General features: G+C 34.2%; 1 protein-coding gene across 6 annotated transcripts in view; it reads left to right on the forward strand.

Annotated features, from left to right (window-relative positions):
- LOC131225372 (U4/U6 small nuclear ribonucleoprotein Prp31 homolog) overlaps positions 1–8,249 on the forward strand; it is a 60,164-nt gene extending 51,915 nt beyond the window's left edge. For 3 of the 6 annotated variants that reach the window (XM_058220895.1, XM_058220896.1, XM_058220897.1), the window contains exon 9: positions 4,815–5,124. In XM_058220895.1, the coding sequence (XP_058076878.1) occupies positions 4,815–4,922 (108 nt within the window). In that variant the 3' untranslated portion in view covers positions 4,923–5,124. The other 3 variants (XR_009161327.1, XR_009161328.1, XR_009161326.1) reach the window with 3 other exon arrangements.
- The last annotated feature ends 9,510 nt before the right edge of the window (positions 8,250–17,759 follow it).

The raw sequence follows: 17,759 nt of genomic DNA on the forward strand, positions 1-17,759 counted from the left end.
TGTGATAAAAGAAACCGGTCTAACTTTGATTTGATTGTATTGGCCTGTCCTTAGACCACGTGAACTTCACTTCTTCCATTGGTAAATCGACCATGTAAATCCATTCTGAAAAGTCTCTTGCTATGGAAAATCTTCCTCCCATTTGATTTTTCATAAGAAAATCTAAGCACATTAAACTCTCCTCCCACACACCACAACATATGCCACCGACTCCAACATGTATCTAGCTCAACCCAAAATTATTGTCTTGAACTTGACCTAGTTGGCCCATAGACTGCCGTAAAAGCCCGCCGAAAACCTGATGGGATTTCTTTGAAAAGTTAAGATAAGGAAAATTGTCCTTTCCAACAATCTTCCTTGCACCATAAAGTAGAATTCCATATAACCAAAATGCCTCCTGCTGCCCCATTCGCATCAACTGCTTCCCATTACTTTGGCCGTCCACACCATACGGAATTCACCAAATTCTGATCTATGTTTTGCAGTTTGGTTTCCTGAAATGCTGCCAATTGAACCATATTTCTCTTTCATGTGTCCTTAATCTGTTCTCTTTTTTGCGGACACCCTAATCCCCTCACATTCAAACTAATTATCTTCATTGGAGACCTGCTGATCCCTCGTTCTCCCATCCTGTGTTGCTCACAAGCTCCCACATTTTATGTACATTTCAAAATTCTATCTGTGGCATTTCTCTGGAGCTGCTCAAATTCTGTTCCTGACTATCTTGATGATCTAGTTGTCTGCCCCTTTCTTCCACAAACTCAAATAGGGCCACTTAGTCCTCTGGTCTGACTCTGAAAATTACCCCCACTACTATCTATGCCGTAACCACTTTAATGTGTTTCTTACCCTGAGCCATAGAGACTTTCCTATTCTGTATCTGTCGAGAAAAAATACTGTCATCTGCTTCCCTGTCTAATTCTGGAATTAACTCCCCCTGTTCTTTGTTAGTCATTTGATGATCTACAGCCAGCGGAGCTACTAGTTGGGCTTCCCTCAGCACTTCTCCCGCTCCTCGGAAGAAATCTTTCTGTTCAACTTGGCTATTCTCCTCCTCCCTGATTGACACTGTGAGCTCCTGAACCTGATCCTCTTGCTCTCCGGCCCTTGAAAAAGATTCCTCGGTGGATTCGCTTTAGGAAACTAGCCGAAATTGAGGATCTTCCTCCTGTTTGCCCGATTCATCCCTTTGAGCTCCAGTATTTTGCCCCGTATCTGCGCCTGACCCTTCTCGTATCTGCCTGCAGAAACTGCTTCAGGGTATTCTGTCATTTGTTCTTTTGTTATGATACTGCTGCACGTGCCTTCCTTTAAGGCTCCATGTGTCGAGAAGGGGGCTAGACTCGCATGCATATTATTCTCCGCATGTGGCTGCACTTCATTTCTAGAAGGATTTAAAACAGTAGCACCCAGCATTTTTTTCACGTCTTTGTTTGAAATTGCAACCGCAGTTATACTCTTTCTCTCTACCTCATTAATTGCTTCACCAGAGAGTTCACGTGTCACCATTCGTGTGGCTTCCTTTTCACCTACCTCCACCTTGCTTTTATTTCATTCTGGAGATGCAGACCTTTCCACCTCTCTCTCTGCCACCTGTCACGTTTCCAGCTTACCATATCTGCTACGCTTCCATTTTGGCAAATGGGGAGACGACACAGAATTTCATCATTGACTAGTGGTTCGCTGGAGTACCTACTGTGTACTTCGTCATCGTCGTTTTGATTTTCTGCCATTAACTATTTTGATTTCTCTGTTTCATCTTCCTGCTCCCTATCTTCTCTCTCTTTAACCACCTTCACTGTGATTTTAGCTTCGCCGACTCTTAAACTTATCAGGTGCTTCGAATTCTTGCATATTGAAGCTCCTTGCTATTGTCTGTATGCAGTCGATCTGCATGACATCCCCGATGCAAGCTCCGATCTCACTGAATATATCTTTAATCCATAATTCCAAAGGGATGCCCCAAATTTGAAACCAATACTCCTCCCACCTGAATACTGACAACTTTTCCCATATATGGATATTAACACCAAGTTATCCAAAGTGGATTTACAGGCTAAGCATACTGTTTCAGCAATCTGTGCATTGCTTAAGGAAACCAACATCGCATACCCCTTTAATCTCTTTACCATAATATATTCCTCATCAACATCGCTACAATTTCAAGCTAATCGCTCCACCATGTCATCATCATCACTACAATCCCTCTGAACCCACTTCTCCTCTATCTCTTTCTCAGACTCCCCTTTCGCTGAATCGTTTGGGATTTCCTTCTTTAATGCGTTTGTTACAACATCCTTAAGGGGCCGTTTGGATGGTAGTAAATGGTTTAAGTTGTAAATGATTTGCTAGTAAATCATTTACAGGCTGTTTGGCTTTAATTTGTAAATGATTTAGTGTTTGGATAGCCTGTAAATGATTTATATTCTGTAATTGTGTATTTACACCTGAGATAGTTTGGAGAAGTAATTCATTAAAAAACATTCAAATGGCATATAAGAGTGGATTTTAAAGTGGATCTAATGCGGGGGCATTTTCACACCGGGCTCGAGTGGGGTGGCCTGTGGGATGCAGGGGCACACTCGGGGTGGGTGGCCCGCATAACCCATGGATTTTGGGCCCGTGTGAGGTAGGTGACTCGTGTAGGGTGGAACCCATGGATTTGGGGCCCACGAAGAGGGTTCGGCCGAGGACCTAACCCATGGATTTGCGGCCTGGGCTATGAGATAAAGGGATTAATTCGCCATGCTCTATCAGTTCCAGCTTTTCGAGCAAGTGGTTAATTGTCCCGCATCAAATTTGTATCATAGCAGGAGGTCTTATGTTCGAGACTCCTCACCGAGGGTGATTAGTGCGGGGGCATTTTCATACTGGGCTTGAGTGGGGTGGCCTGTGGGATGCAGGGGCACACTCGGAGTGGATGGCCCGCACAACCCATGGATTTGGGGCCTGTGTGAGGCGGGTGGCTCGTGTAGAGCGGAACCCATGGATTTGGGGCCCATGAGAGGGCGGAACCCATGGATTTGTGGCATATGAGGAGGGTTCGGCCGAGGACTTAACCCATGGATTTGGGGCTTGGGCTAAGATAAAGTGATTAATTCGCCACGCTCTATCAGTTCGAGCTTTTAGAGCAAGTGGTTAATTGTCCTGCATCAGGATCATTGGGTTAAGCCCATTTCACTAAAGCTTAGGGTTGATCCTCACATAAAACCAAGCAGTAGGTGAGTCATAGAAGTGGGCCCACGCATTCAAATGCTCTTTTATAAGGCCAAACAACTGAAGGCTTCAATGGAGAGAGAGAGAGAGAGAGAGAGAGAGAGAGAGAGAGAGAGAGAGAGTTGTTGGAGTTCTCAGATACAACGAAGAGAGGGAGGTGCATATCCCTTTTTATAGCCCAACCTTTAAAAAAAAGCCGTTGGGGGCTTCTTGCTGGTAAATCATTTGCTAGCAAATGAAATCCCAGCATTTTGCTAGCAAATGAAACGAGGGGGGGAAAAGGTGGTAAATCATTTACAACTAGTAAATGATTTACAAGCATTTTAGGGCATCCTAACGCAGGTTGTAAATGATTTACTAGTAAATCATTTACAACTTACCTCATTTACCACCATCCAAATGACCCCTAAAGGATCTTCTATCATCCTGACCTTTCTGCCCATGTAAAATCTTTCGTCGTCTGTTTTATTGCCTTGTGCCCTTCCCCCATTTTCCCACTGTGATCCTTCATCCAATCTTCCTTCCTATATTCCCCTTCTCTGTTTTTAAACCTCCAGTCCAAACCGGGCTCTTTAAACATTTAGTGGCATCCCTCCAAACCGTTCACCATTCAACATCAAAACTGCCCTATCCACTTCTTCCTCCATGCTCATACGTCCAAACGCATACTCCCTGAGATTAAAAGTATTTCGTTCTTGAGGAATTACCACTTCCATTACTTATTCCGGTGTGTCCAAACACTCTTTTGAAGTTTACCGGCAGCCACCCTTCTGGAAAACTCTCCATAAACAGCATTGGATATTCTGACAGTCGATAGGAGCCCCTTCTAGCATTCCTTGCTGATTCACACTCCTGCTAGGAACCGTTGTCCATGCTTCTTGTACCTCTTTGACCGCATCAATCCCGCTTCGTTCTTTTGGATTCGATGCTGCTATCCATTTCCCTTTGTCTACAGCCTGTGTTCCCCCATCTTTCTCCCCCGTCTCTCTTGCCATCTCTTTCACTATAATCGAGGCGTGCTTTTTGAGCAAAAGCTGGGGAATGGAATTCTTGGGGAATGTAAAAACCAACAAAAAAGTTTGAACGAAAAATGTTTTTCGTAAAAACCAAGGAATTACTGAGCCGAAAAATATAAAAACCAGCAACTAGACACCCCTTAGAGGCTAACATGCTAAACCTCTTCAACATTTTGTCAATATACTTGAACTGACATAAACCAAATCTAAGTCAACCTATCACTGAGCAACTAAATGCTTGGGATGTATGAAGCTTCTCCAAGGACCTTCATGTCAAGTTTCTAGTGGGTCAGGATTTAGTTGACAGCAACATTCCTACATCGTTGCTGATGAGAAGAACACGATCAATGTACAGAATCAGGAAGTCTACGTGCTCCCACTAAACTTTGCAGATAGGCCAGCCAAGCACGTGGTGGTGAAAGCTGACATTACTATGACTCGGATTTTGGCTTTGTTACGTGGAGCAATTAGCTCATGCTGTGTATTTTCCAATTTTGCACATCTTGTTGATTTGATTCTTCTCTCTCGTGATTGTCTTTCTATTTTTATGTCAATAACAATGTGGCTATGATTGTATTGCAGGGAATTGAGCTCACAAATCCACAGGCTCACGCAAATCAGCTAGGCAGTGGCACTCAAAGTACCTATTTCTCAGAAATAGGAACGTTCTCAAAGATCAAGAGGACTTGAAATTCCCTTAGCTCTCCCCTTTTCTTACTTAGTCCAGTTGGTTTTGCAACTATTCTTCTGATGTTCCGAGGAAACTGCTCCTGAAGTAATGGCAATATGTAAGTGAATTGGGATTCAAATATTAAAAACCTACATACATACCTTCAACTCTACCATGTTTCTGACCTTATTATCTTGGTATATTCGATTTCCGTTGGTGGGAGTTCCTGACTGCAGGGTTTGGGCTGTCCAGATGGGTATTGGGCGAGAAGCCCAAAATCGGTTGCTTCAACTATGAGAGGTATTCTCTACCTTGCACACCAAATTACTGCTCCTTACATGCGTCTTTGTGTGAATAAAATGGTACATCATTTGGTCATCATACGACAAGGAATTGTAGGATCCTTGACCTGAAGCTCTGCGCAGTAGTCTCAGTTATTAGCTCTGAAAGTTGGGGCCCATGGTTCAGTAATCCGGACCATTTGTCTATTGCATCAGAGTGGATGATCTGCCTTCTTCTTCTTCTTCTTCTTCTTCTTCTTCTTTTTGTGTGTGTGTGTGTGTGTGTGTGTGTGTGTGTGTGTTTGTTGAATGCAATTGTTGGTCTATTCCTCTTTCTAATCATCTATTAGTGAAGTTTCAGAATATCCTAGCGAGCCATGGTGGGCCCATCAGTCCAATGATCAGGATCACCGAACCATGGACCTCACTTTTCAGACCTGATTAAGTTAGTCACTGAGCCTTTTAACCATGATCACTTGGCTTGAAAGTCACTGACGTCACATGATTGGGAGCCCATTTGCAAGGCATCTGAACGTGTCATGATCTTGCAAGTATTTTCTATACTTCCACATGTAGAACTATGTTGTGTCTAGTGAATCATCTGATTCATATACTCTCAAGTTGTTGCCGAGTCCTATGCTTATGCTGAGTGTGCTTACACCTGGAGTTCTAACCAGGTGTTGTTGGGGGACGTGGATTGGGTGCTGACCCCAACACCACCCAGATAAGTGGTGTTGGGCGCTGTGGGGCAGACTGTGATGTATGTGTTTTATTTTTATATCCAGGCTGTCCACCCATTTTCCAGCTCATATTAGGGCATGGGCCCAAAAATGAAGCAGAACCGAAGCTCGTGTACCACACCACAAGAAACACCCACCGTTGAAACCTTCCTAGGGGCCACCGTAATGTTTATTTTCCATCCAACCTGTTGATAAGGTCACACAGACCTGGATGAAGGGAAGACAAATATCAGCTTGATCCAAAGCTTTTGTGGCCCCCAAGAAGTTTTTAATGGTGGGCGTTTAATCACCACTGTTTCCTGTGGTATGGTCCACTTGACCTTGTGATCTGCTTCATTTTTTGGGGTCATGCCCTAAGATGAGTTGGTAAAATGGATGGATGGCATGGATAAAACACACATCACAGTGGGCCCCACAATGCCCAACACCACCACCCAATCTGCTTCCGTTGTTGGGCCTTCTTCAGCTGAAGGAATTATAGGGTCCTGGTCATCTGAAAGCATATAGTTTGCTGACACTGCGTTCTCTACATGTCAGGTCCATGGTTTGACATCCAACCTGCTGATTTTGATGGGCCCCAACATGGATGAGGATGACCTGACAATCTCCCATACTGGATCTTCCAAGCAAGGAGATTTCCTGGGCATCCTCATTCAATCGTTGGGACGATCAGATCAACAGCTTGCATTTTTTGAACCATGGGCTTCATCTGCAGAATCCTGCACAACTGTGAACTGAACCTTCATTGGACATTGTTCAGAGTATCGTTTACTGGACAGTGTTCCAGAGTATCGGTATCGTTACATGTATCGATGACCAGGGATACAGAAAACATGTATTGCTATCGCCGATGCTCGGAAAAGTATCCTTGTCTGAGGGAAATGTGGGGGAAAAGGTAGAATTTTTCAGTAAAACTGCAGGAAATGTTAAAACAGGTATGTTTACATGTAGGAATTAAAATATTGTAAACAACAACTATATATAATAAATTTTCATTTTATTGGGGCCTAACCATATGTTACAAAAAAAAAAGTATAAAATAAACATACAAAATTTGTAGCCAATCACTAGATTGGCCAACACTCGTTAATATATAAAATTTTCACATTAATTAACAATAAAAAACACATTGTTAATATAAAAATAGAAAAATTAGTATTTTACTAGTTTCCCCCATTTTTTACTTATATGTTAATTTCTTCGCCACAATTCTATATCAATGCATGAGCGTCACGCATAGACATACATATTTCCAGTGCAATCCATGCTAAACATTAAAAAAAAAAAATCTATGGATTTTTTGTCACCTTTGAGTTTTTGCCCGTTTTTGTTTCTAGTCAATATCTCTCCTCAAATCCAAACTTTTATGCAATGAAAACGAAGAGTGATTAAAATCACCCAAGGAATAAAATTATATAAAAAACTAAAAACTAAAAACAAAAAATATAGATTTTTTGTTTTGTTTTGTTTTGTTTTGTTTTGTTTTTTTCAAATTTGCTGTCAATTTATGCATATTTATGGATTTTTTCTTGATATCGAAGATATTTTCTCTGGCATTGGGGATACTATCGGTAGTATCACGGGGAACTTTTATAAGAGATTCTTATAGTTAATATTGATAAATATCGCCAAGTATCTCTGATATTATTGAAAATATTAGTGATATTTGATTTTTTTTTTTTTATACTTGATACTGACACTATCAGCGACATTATCGATGATATCGCCAATATTTAGAACACCGACTAGAGTGCCGTTTCAAAAGACCAACTGGAACTCAATAATATTTGCTCCCTCGAGTACAGATTCTCCCTCAAGGACCTGTTTGGACTATGCCAAAAAAATCACTAATCTTTACACACATGGTTACCAAACACAACCACAGTCATATCAGTCCATGTTTGTAGGGGTTTTCAATTTTAGCAGAAAGGTGTCTATAAGTTTGGATTTGAAGGACCGTGTCCCACACATGAAGACCTTGATTTATGCATAGGGTATGGTCACGGTAAGACCCATCTAATGGATGGTTTGGATCACTTCGGTGGTACTTATGTGTACTGTCAAAATTGCCAAGCTAATCTCAACTCCGTCTTCCTTGTGAACATGGGGTTGTTGGATCAGGAGCTTGTCAGCCATTTCCAGATATGAGAGTTGTAATCCAAGTGGGCCCTGAATCATATCCAGAAAGTGTATATTCTCTCAATTAACAAGAATATCTAAGATCAGGGATGTGTGCGTTTGAGATGCCCTGAAATAGGTCGTATTTGTAAAGAGATCAGGTCTTTTGCATCCTAGTGCACAAGAAACGATATTCTTCCCATTTCAACAGTTATTTCGAGTCGAGCATCCTGATAGATCGATAGCAGGTTTGAAAAATAAGGACATCAGTGACTGGAAAGTGTTCATTTGGTGGGCCCCATCAGGGATCATTCATGGTGATAACGGGCCATGAATTGAATGGATTGGATGTAATCCACATACCATGTCGGCCTGCAAGTATTTTACTTTTACTAATTTTTAAAGAAAAACAAAATTTTGATGAGGCCATTTTTGTAATTGAGTGCGGATCCTCTGTTTCCTGGATTCAGAGACTCACTGACTCCAGCGTTTTCATTAGTACACATCTTATGAGAGCCACGTGGGCAGCTATTTAAGTACATTAAAAAAAAATCCTCTAACGGAGACCGATGGAGATAGCAGTTTCTCTCACTGCTCTTTCTATTTGGGTTTTTCATTTTCAGATTTTTGCCGAAATCTACTTCTTCTATCAAATTTTCTTGTTTTGATTTTCAAAATCCTTCCTATTTTAGAAATGCTTTCGATCAAAGCTTTCATTAGAAGAAAAACGTCCATTTTTCTGCAATTAATTCATGGCTCCTCCTTCCTTAATCACTCTCTATCTCTCTCTCTCTCTCTCTCATGTCATCTTGAGTGCGTGTACGGTTAATCACCTTGGAGTTTCGACATGCTGGCCACCGATAGCCGATATTTGTGTATTGAAGCCTATTTTATTCATTCCTCCCTTAACGATTCACGACATTTTACGGGTTTTTTTTTTTTTTTTTTTTAATATAGATTATTTCAATAGACGGCATATACATGCAATGCATACATCAAAGTGGGCTCCATGGACACGTCCCACTCATATTAAAGGATCTAGGGTCCCAATAAATCCCTATCTTATTTATATCCACAACGGCCACCTTTTTCAACGATCATTTTAGTGCATGGGAAAATACAGATATAGGCTTGATAAAAAACTTCTGTCACACCAAAGAAGTTTTCAATGGTGATTCTTATCTTCAATAATAGTAGAAAACTTACCATAAATTTAATTAACTCAAAGATATTTTTATCTTATATTATTGCTTTGTTTGTTTATCGTTGTTAATTTGTCCTTAAGCAATGTTATATCCTTTTAATTTGACAAGTTCTTCAAGGCATATTATGCTTAACGTGATGAGTTATTTCTCCTTATGTTTCTAATTTTTTTTTTATCAAATTTTAAAATGAGATATAAAAGTTATGTATGGACTTAATCGTTATTATTTTTCATGATTGCAGGATGAGTCATTTCAATCACAAAACTATGATTACAGCACCAGATGTACTCCGTTAAATTTTTTTTTTTTATCAATCAAATTAATTTAAAAGATGAACATAAAAAAGTAATATCAACCACTCCTTTTAAGAAATTTATGCGTTTTCCAAGTTCAACAACTCAACACACATTTTTAAATACTATTCGACGTTAAATGAGATAATGAAAGTAAAAGTTTCATCATTGGAGGAAATAAGCTATTTATTAAATCCGAAGATATTGCTTTGATATTAGGGTTAAATGTGAATGGAGAGTTTATATATATGAAGAAGAAATGATTGCGATGAAAATCTAAAAGACAAATATTTTCTAAATCCTCTTATATTGAGGAGTTTGATTGAGGAGAATATTAAATGGTTGATGGATGAAATTTTGGATAATTGTCTAGTTGACTTTACCAAATTCTTCATTTTGTATATATTTAATACAAATTTATTTCCAACTTCAAATCATGCAACAGCTAAATTTTTATTCCACTATATGAATAACCTGAAAAAGTTACATAGTAATAATTGGGCGACTGCTGTTTAAGAGTTTTTGGTTATAAGTATTTTTAAATGTGTGAAGGAAAAGAGTTATGTGAACGGATGTGTTATGATACTAAAAGTAAAATTGAGTAATTGATTGCAACATCCATTCACATAACTCTTATTCTCCTTCACACATTTAGAAATATTTCTAACCAAAAACTCATAAATGGCAGTCGCCCAATAATAACTGTGCAACTTTTTTAGGTTATTCACATAATGCAACAAGAATTTAAGTGTGACATGATTTGAAGTTTGAAATAAAATTGTATTAAATATATACAAAATGAAGAATTTGATAAAGTTAGCTAAACAATCATCCAAAGTTTTTTCAATCAATCTCTTAATATTCTCCTCAAATTCCTCAATATAAGAGCATTTGGAAAATATTTGTCTTTTAGATTTTCATCGCAATTATCTAATTTCTTCTTCATATCTATAGACTTTCCATACATACTCAATCCCAATATCAAAGTAATGTCTTGGGGTTTAATAAATAATATATTTCCTCTAATGATGAAACTTTTACTTTCATTGTCCCATTTACATGGAATAGTATTTAAAAATGTACGTTGAACTGCTAACCTTGGAAAACACGTAAATTCCTTAAAAGGAGTGGTTGATATTACTTTTTTTATGTTTTGCTTTTAAATTAATTTAATTGATAAAACCAAAAAATTTTGATGGAGTACATTTGGTGCCGTAATTATAGTTTTGTGATTGAAATGACTGATCCTGCAATCATGAAAAATAATAACTATTAAGGTCATATATAACTTTTATATCTCATTTAAAATTTTTAAAAACATAAAGAGAAATAACTTACCGTGTTAAGCATAATATGCCTTCAAGAACTTGTCAAATTAAAAGGATAGACTTCTACTTGAAGACAAATTAACAATGATAAATGAACAAAATAATAATATAAGATAAAAGTATCTTTGAGATACAATTAAATTTATAGCAAGTTTTCTATTATTATTGAAAATAAGGATCACCATTGAAAACTTCTTTAGTGTGACAGAAGTTTTTGATCAAGCCTATATATGTGTTTTCCGCCGAAAAAGGATGGACGTTGTGGATATAAATAGGATAGAGATTTATTGGGACCCCAGATCCTTTGATATGATTGAAGCCCACTTTGATGTATGCATTGCATGTATATGCTGTCTATTGAAATAATCTATATATATATATATATATATAACCTGTAAAATGCTGTGAATCGTCAAGGGAGGAATGAATGAAATAGACAGATATGGGCTTATTTATATCCACAACGTTCATCCTTTTTCGGCGATCATTTTAGTGCATGGGAAAACACAGATATAGGCTTGATCAAACACTTCTGTCACACGAAAGAAGTTTTCAATGGTGATTCTTATCTTTGATAATAGTAGGAAACTTACTATAAATTTAATTGTATCTCAAAGATATTTTTATCTTATGTTATTTCTTTGTTTGTTTATTATTGTTAATTTGTCATTAAGTAAGGATCTATCCTTTTAATTTGACAAGTTCTTCAAGGCATATTGTGTTTAACATAGTGAATTATTTCTCCTTGTGTTTTTGAAATTTTTTATCAAATTTTAAAATGAGATATAAAAGTTATGTATGACCTTAATCGTTATTATTTTTCATAATTGCAGAATTAGTCATTTCAATCACAAAAGTATGATTACAACACTAGATGTACTCCGTCAATTTTTTATTTTATTTTATTCTGATTTTATCAATCAAATTAATCTAAAAGATGAACATAAAAAAAACAATATCAACCACTCTTTTTGAGGAATTTATGCGTTTTCCAAGGTCAGTAGTTCAACACATATTTTTAAATACTATTATACATAAATGGGATAATGAAATCAAAAGTTTTATCATTGGAGGAATTAGACTATTTATTAAACTCGAAAATATTGCTTTGATATTGGAATTGAGTATGAATGGAGAGTTTATAGATATGAAGAAGAAATTAGATGATTGTAATGAAAATTTAAAAGACAAATATTTTTCAAATGCTCTTATATTGAGGAGTTTGATTGAGAAAAATATTAAATGGTTGATGGATGAAACTTTAAATAATTGTGTAGCTGACTTTACCAAATTTTTTCTTTTGTATATATTTAATATAATTTTATTTCCAACTTTAAATTATGCGACAGCTAAATTTTTATTGCATTACATGAATTACTTGAAAAAGTTAAATAATTATGATTGGGCGACTACCGTTTATGAGTTTTTGGTTAGAAATATTTCTAAATGTGTGAAGGAGAAAAAGAGTTATGTGAACGGATGTGTCATGATACTATAAGTAAAATTGAGTAATTGAGTGCAACATCCGTTCACATAACTCTTCTTTTACTTCACATATTTAGAAATATTTTTAACTAAAAACTCATAAACAACAGTCGCCCAATCATAACTGTGCAACTTTTTCAAGTTATTCACATAATGCAATAAGAATTTAGGTGTGACATTATTTGAAGTTGGAAATAAAATTGTATTAAATATATACAAAAGAAAGAATTTGATAAAGTCAGCTAAACAATTATCCAAAGTTTAATTTATCAACTATTTAATATTCTCCTCAATCAAACTCCTCGATATAAGAGCATTTGGAAAATATTTATCTTTTAAATTTTCATCGCAATCATCTAATTTCTTCTTCATATTTATAAACTCTCCATTAATACTCAGCTCCAATATCAAAGTAATGTCTTCGGGTTTAATAAATAGTCTATTTCCTTCAATGATGAAACTTTTGCTTTCATTATCCAATTTATGTAAAATAGTATTTAAAAATGTGTGTTGAACAGCTGACTTTGGAAAACATATAAATTCCTTATAAAGTGTGGTTGATATTATTTTTTTATGTTCATATTTTAAATTAATTTGATTGATAAAATCAAAAAAAAATTGACGGAGTACATCTGATATTGTAATAATAGTTTTGTGATTGAAATGACTAATCCTGCAATTATGAAAAATAATAACTATTAAGGTCATGCATAACTTTTATGTCTCATTTTAAAATTTTAAAAATATAAGGAGAAATAACTTACTATATTAAGCATAATATACCTTGAAGAATTTGTCAAATTAAAAGGATAGACTCCTGCTTAAAAACAAATTAACAATGATAAACGAAAAAGTAATAATATAAGATAAAAGTATCTTTGAGATACAATTAAATTTATAGCAAGTTTCCTACTATTATTAAAGATAAGGATCATCATTGAAAACTTCTTTGGTGTTACAGAAGTTTTTGGTCAAGCCTATATATGTGTTTTCCCATGCACTAAAATGATCGCCGAAAAAGGATGGACATTGCGGATATAAATAGGATAAAGATTTATTGGGACCCCAGATCCTTTGATATAAGTGAAGCCCACTTTGATGTATGCATTGCATGTATATGCTGTCTATTGAAATAATCTATATAAAAAAATACCTGTAAAATGCCGTGAATCGTCGAGGGAGGAATGAATGAAATAGACACAGATATAAGCTTATTTATATCCACAACCTCCATCCTTTTTCGGCAATCATTTTAGTGCATGGGAAAACACAGATATAAGGTTGATCAAAAACTTCAGTCACACCAAAGAAGTTTTCAATGGTGATTCTTATATTCGATAATAGTAGGAAACTTATCATAAATTTAATTGTATCTTAAAGATATTTTTATCTTATATTATTTATTTATTTGTTTATCATTATTAATTTGTCCTTAAGCAAGGGTTTATCCTTATGTTTCTGAAATTTTTTATCAAATTTTAAAACGAGATATAAAAGTTATGTATGGCTTTAATCGTTATTATTTTTTATGATTGCAAAATGAGTCATTTCAATCACAAAACTATAATTACAGTACGAAATGTACTCCGTCAAATTTTATTTTATTTTATCAATCAACTTAATTTAAAAGATGAACATAAAAAAACAATGTCAACCACTCTTTTTAAGGAATTTATGCGTTTTCCAAGGTGAGCAGTTCAACACACATTTTTAAATACTATTATACGTAAATGGGATAATGAAAGCAAAAGTTTCATCATTCGAGGAAATATGATATTTATTAAACCCGAAGACATTGTTTTGATATTGGGGTTGAGTATGAATGAAGAGTTTATAAATATGAAGAAGAAATTAAATGATTGCGATGAAAATTTAAAAGACATATTTTTCAAATGCTCTTATATTGAGGAGTTTGATTGAGAAAAATATTAAATGGTTAATGAATGAAACTTTGGATGATTGTTTAGCTGACTTTACCAAAAATTTTCTTTTATATATATATTTAATATAATTTTATTTCCAACTTCAAATTATGTCACAGCTAAATTTTTATTGTACTATGTAAATAACCTGAAAATTTTACATAGTTATGATTAAGCGACTGCCGTTTTTGAGTTTTTGGTTAAAAGTGTTTCTAAATGTGTGAAGGAGAAGAAGAGTTATGTAAACGGATGTGTAATGATATTAGAAGTAAAATTGAGTATTTGAGTGCAACAACCGTTCATATAACTCTTATTCTCCTTCACACATTTAGAAATATTTCTAACTAAAAACTCATAAACGGCAATCTCTCAATCATAACTGTGCAACTTTTTCAACCTATTCACATAATGTAACAAGAATTTAGGTGTGACATGATTTGAAGTTGGAAATAAAATTGTATTAAACATATACAAAAGGAAGATTTTGATAAAGTCAGGTAAACAATCATCCAACGTTTCTTCCATCAATCTCTTAATATTTTCCTTAAATTCATCAATATAAGAGCATTTGAAAAATATTTATCTTTTAGATTTTCATCTCAATTATCTAATTTCTTCTTCATATCTATAGACTTTCCATTCATACTCAATCCCAATATCAAAAAAATGTCTTGGCGTTTAATAAATATTCTATTTCCTCTAATGATGAAACTTTTGCTTTTATTATCCCATTTACATGGAATAATATTTAAAAATGTGCGTTAAACTGCTAACTTTAGAAAACACATAAATTTTTTAACAGGAGTAGTTGATATTGCTTTTAAATATTATTCCATGTAAATGTCTTGAGGTTTAATAAATAGTTTATTTTCTCTAATGATGAAACTTTTGCTCTCATTATTCCATTTACATGAAATAATATTTAAAAATGTGCGTTAAACTGCAACATTGGAAAACACATAAATTTCTTAAAAGGAGTGGTTGATATTGTTTTTTTTCATTTTCATCTTTTAAATTAATTTAATTGATAAAATCAAAAAATTTTGACAGAGTACATCTGGTGCTATAATCATAGTTTTGTGATTGAAATGAATCATCTTGCAATCATGAAAAATAATAACTATTAAGGTCATACGTAATTTTTATATCTCATTTTAAAATTTCAGAAACATAAGAAGAAATGACTCACCATGTTAAACACAATATGCCTTGAAGAACTTGTCAAATTAAAAGGATAAACTCCTGCTTAAAGACAAATTAACAATGATAAACGAACAAAGTAATAATATAAGATAAAAGTATTTTTGAAATACAATTAAATTTATAGTAAGTTTTCTATTATTTTCGAAGATAAGAATCACTATTGAAAACTTCTTTGGTGTGATAGAAGTTTTTGATTAAGCCTATATATGTGTTTTCCCATGCACTAAAATAATCGCCGAAAAAGGATGGACGTTGTGGATATAAATAGGATAGAGATTTATTGGGATCCCCGATCCTTTGATATGAGTGAAGCCCACTTTGATGTACTTTGATGTATGCATTGCATGTATATGCTGTCTATTGAAATAATTTTTATAAAAAAAATACCTGTAAAATGCCGTGAATCGTTGAGGGACGAATGGATGAAATAGACACAGATATAGGCTTATTTATATCCACAACGTTTATCCTTTTTCGGCGATCATTTTAGTGCATGGGACAACACAGATATAGGCTTGATCAAAAACTTTTGTTACACGAAAGAGGTTTTCAATGGTGATTCTTATCTTCGATAATAGTAGGAAACTTATTATAAATTTAATTGTATCTCAAAGATATTTTTATATTATATTATTTCTTTGTTTGTTTATCATTGTTAATTTGTCCTTAAGCAAAGGTCTATCCTTTTAATTTGACAAGTTCTTCAAGGTATATTGAGCTTAACATGGTGAGTTATTTCTCCTTATGTTTATGAAATTTTTTATTAAATTTTAAAATGAGATATAAAAGTTATATATAACCTTAATCGTTATTATTTTTCATTATTGTAGAATGAGTCATTTCAATCACAAAACTATGATTTCAACACCAGATGTACTCCGTCAAAATTTATTTATTTTTTATCAATCAAATTAATCTAAAAGATGAACATAAAAAAAAAATATCAACCACTCTTTTTAAGGAATTTATGCGTTTTCCAAGGTTAGCAGTTCAACACACATTTTTAAATACTATTTTACGTAAATGGGATAATGAAAGCAAAAGTTTTTTCATTAGACGAAATAAGCTATTTATTAAACCCGAAGATATTGCTTTGATATTGGGGTTAAATATGAATAGAGAGTTTATAGATATGAAGAAGAAATTAGATGATTATGATGAAAATTTAAAAGACAAATATTTTTTAAATTCTCTTATATTGAGGAGTTTGATTGAGGAGAATATTAAATGGTTGATGGATGAAACTTTGGATGATTTTTTAGCTGACTTTACCAAATTCTTCCTTTTATATATATTTAATATAATTTTATTTCCAACTTCAAATCATGTCACAGTTAAATTTTTATTGCACTATGTCAATAACCTGGAAAAGTTACATAGTTATGATTGGACGACTGCCGTTTATGAGTTTTTGGTTAGAAGTATTTCTAAATGTGTGAAGGAGAAGAAGAGTTATGTGAACAAATGTGTCATGATACTAGAAGTAAAATTGAGTAATTGAGTGCAACATCCGTTCACATAACTCTTCTTCTCTTTCATACATTTAGAAATATTTCTAACCAAAAACTCATAAACGGCAGTCGCTCAATCATAAATGTGCAACTTTTTTAGGTTATTCATATAATGCAACAAAAATTTAGGTGTGACATGATCTGAAGTTGGAAATAAAATTGTATTAAATATATACAAAAGGAAGATTTTGGTAAAGTTAGCTAAATAATCATTCAAAGTTTCTTCCATTAATCTCTTAATATTCTTCTCAAACTTCTTAATATAAGAGCATTTGGAAAATATATATCTTTTAGATTTTCATCGCAATTATCTAATTTCTTCTTCATAGTTATAGACTTTCCATTCATACTCAACCCAAATATCAAAGAAATGTCTTGGGGTTTAATAAATAGTATATTTCCTCAAATGATGAAATTTTTGCTTTCATTATCACATTTACGTGGAATAGTATTTAAAAATGTGTGTTAAACTGCTAATCTTGGAAACCACATAAATTCCTTAAAATTAGTGGTTAATATTGCTTTTTTATGTTCATCTTTTTAATTAATTTAATTCATAAAAATAAAATAAAAATTGACAGAGTACATCTGGTGCTATAATCATAGTTTTGTGATTGAAATAACTTATCCTGCAATCATGAAAAATAATAACTATTAAGGTCACACATAACTTTTATATCTCATTTTAAAATTTCAGAAGCATAAGGAGAAATAACTCATCATGTTAAACGCAATATGCCTTGAAGAACTTGTCAAATTAAAAGGATAGAC

The sequence above is a fragment of the Magnolia sinica genome, chromosome 14 (assembly GCF_029962835.1).
Source record: "Magnolia sinica isolate HGM2019 chromosome 14, MsV1, whole genome shotgun sequence".
Taxonomy (NCBI): Eukaryota; Viridiplantae; Streptophyta; class Magnoliopsida; order Magnoliales; family Magnoliaceae; genus Magnolia; species Magnolia sinica.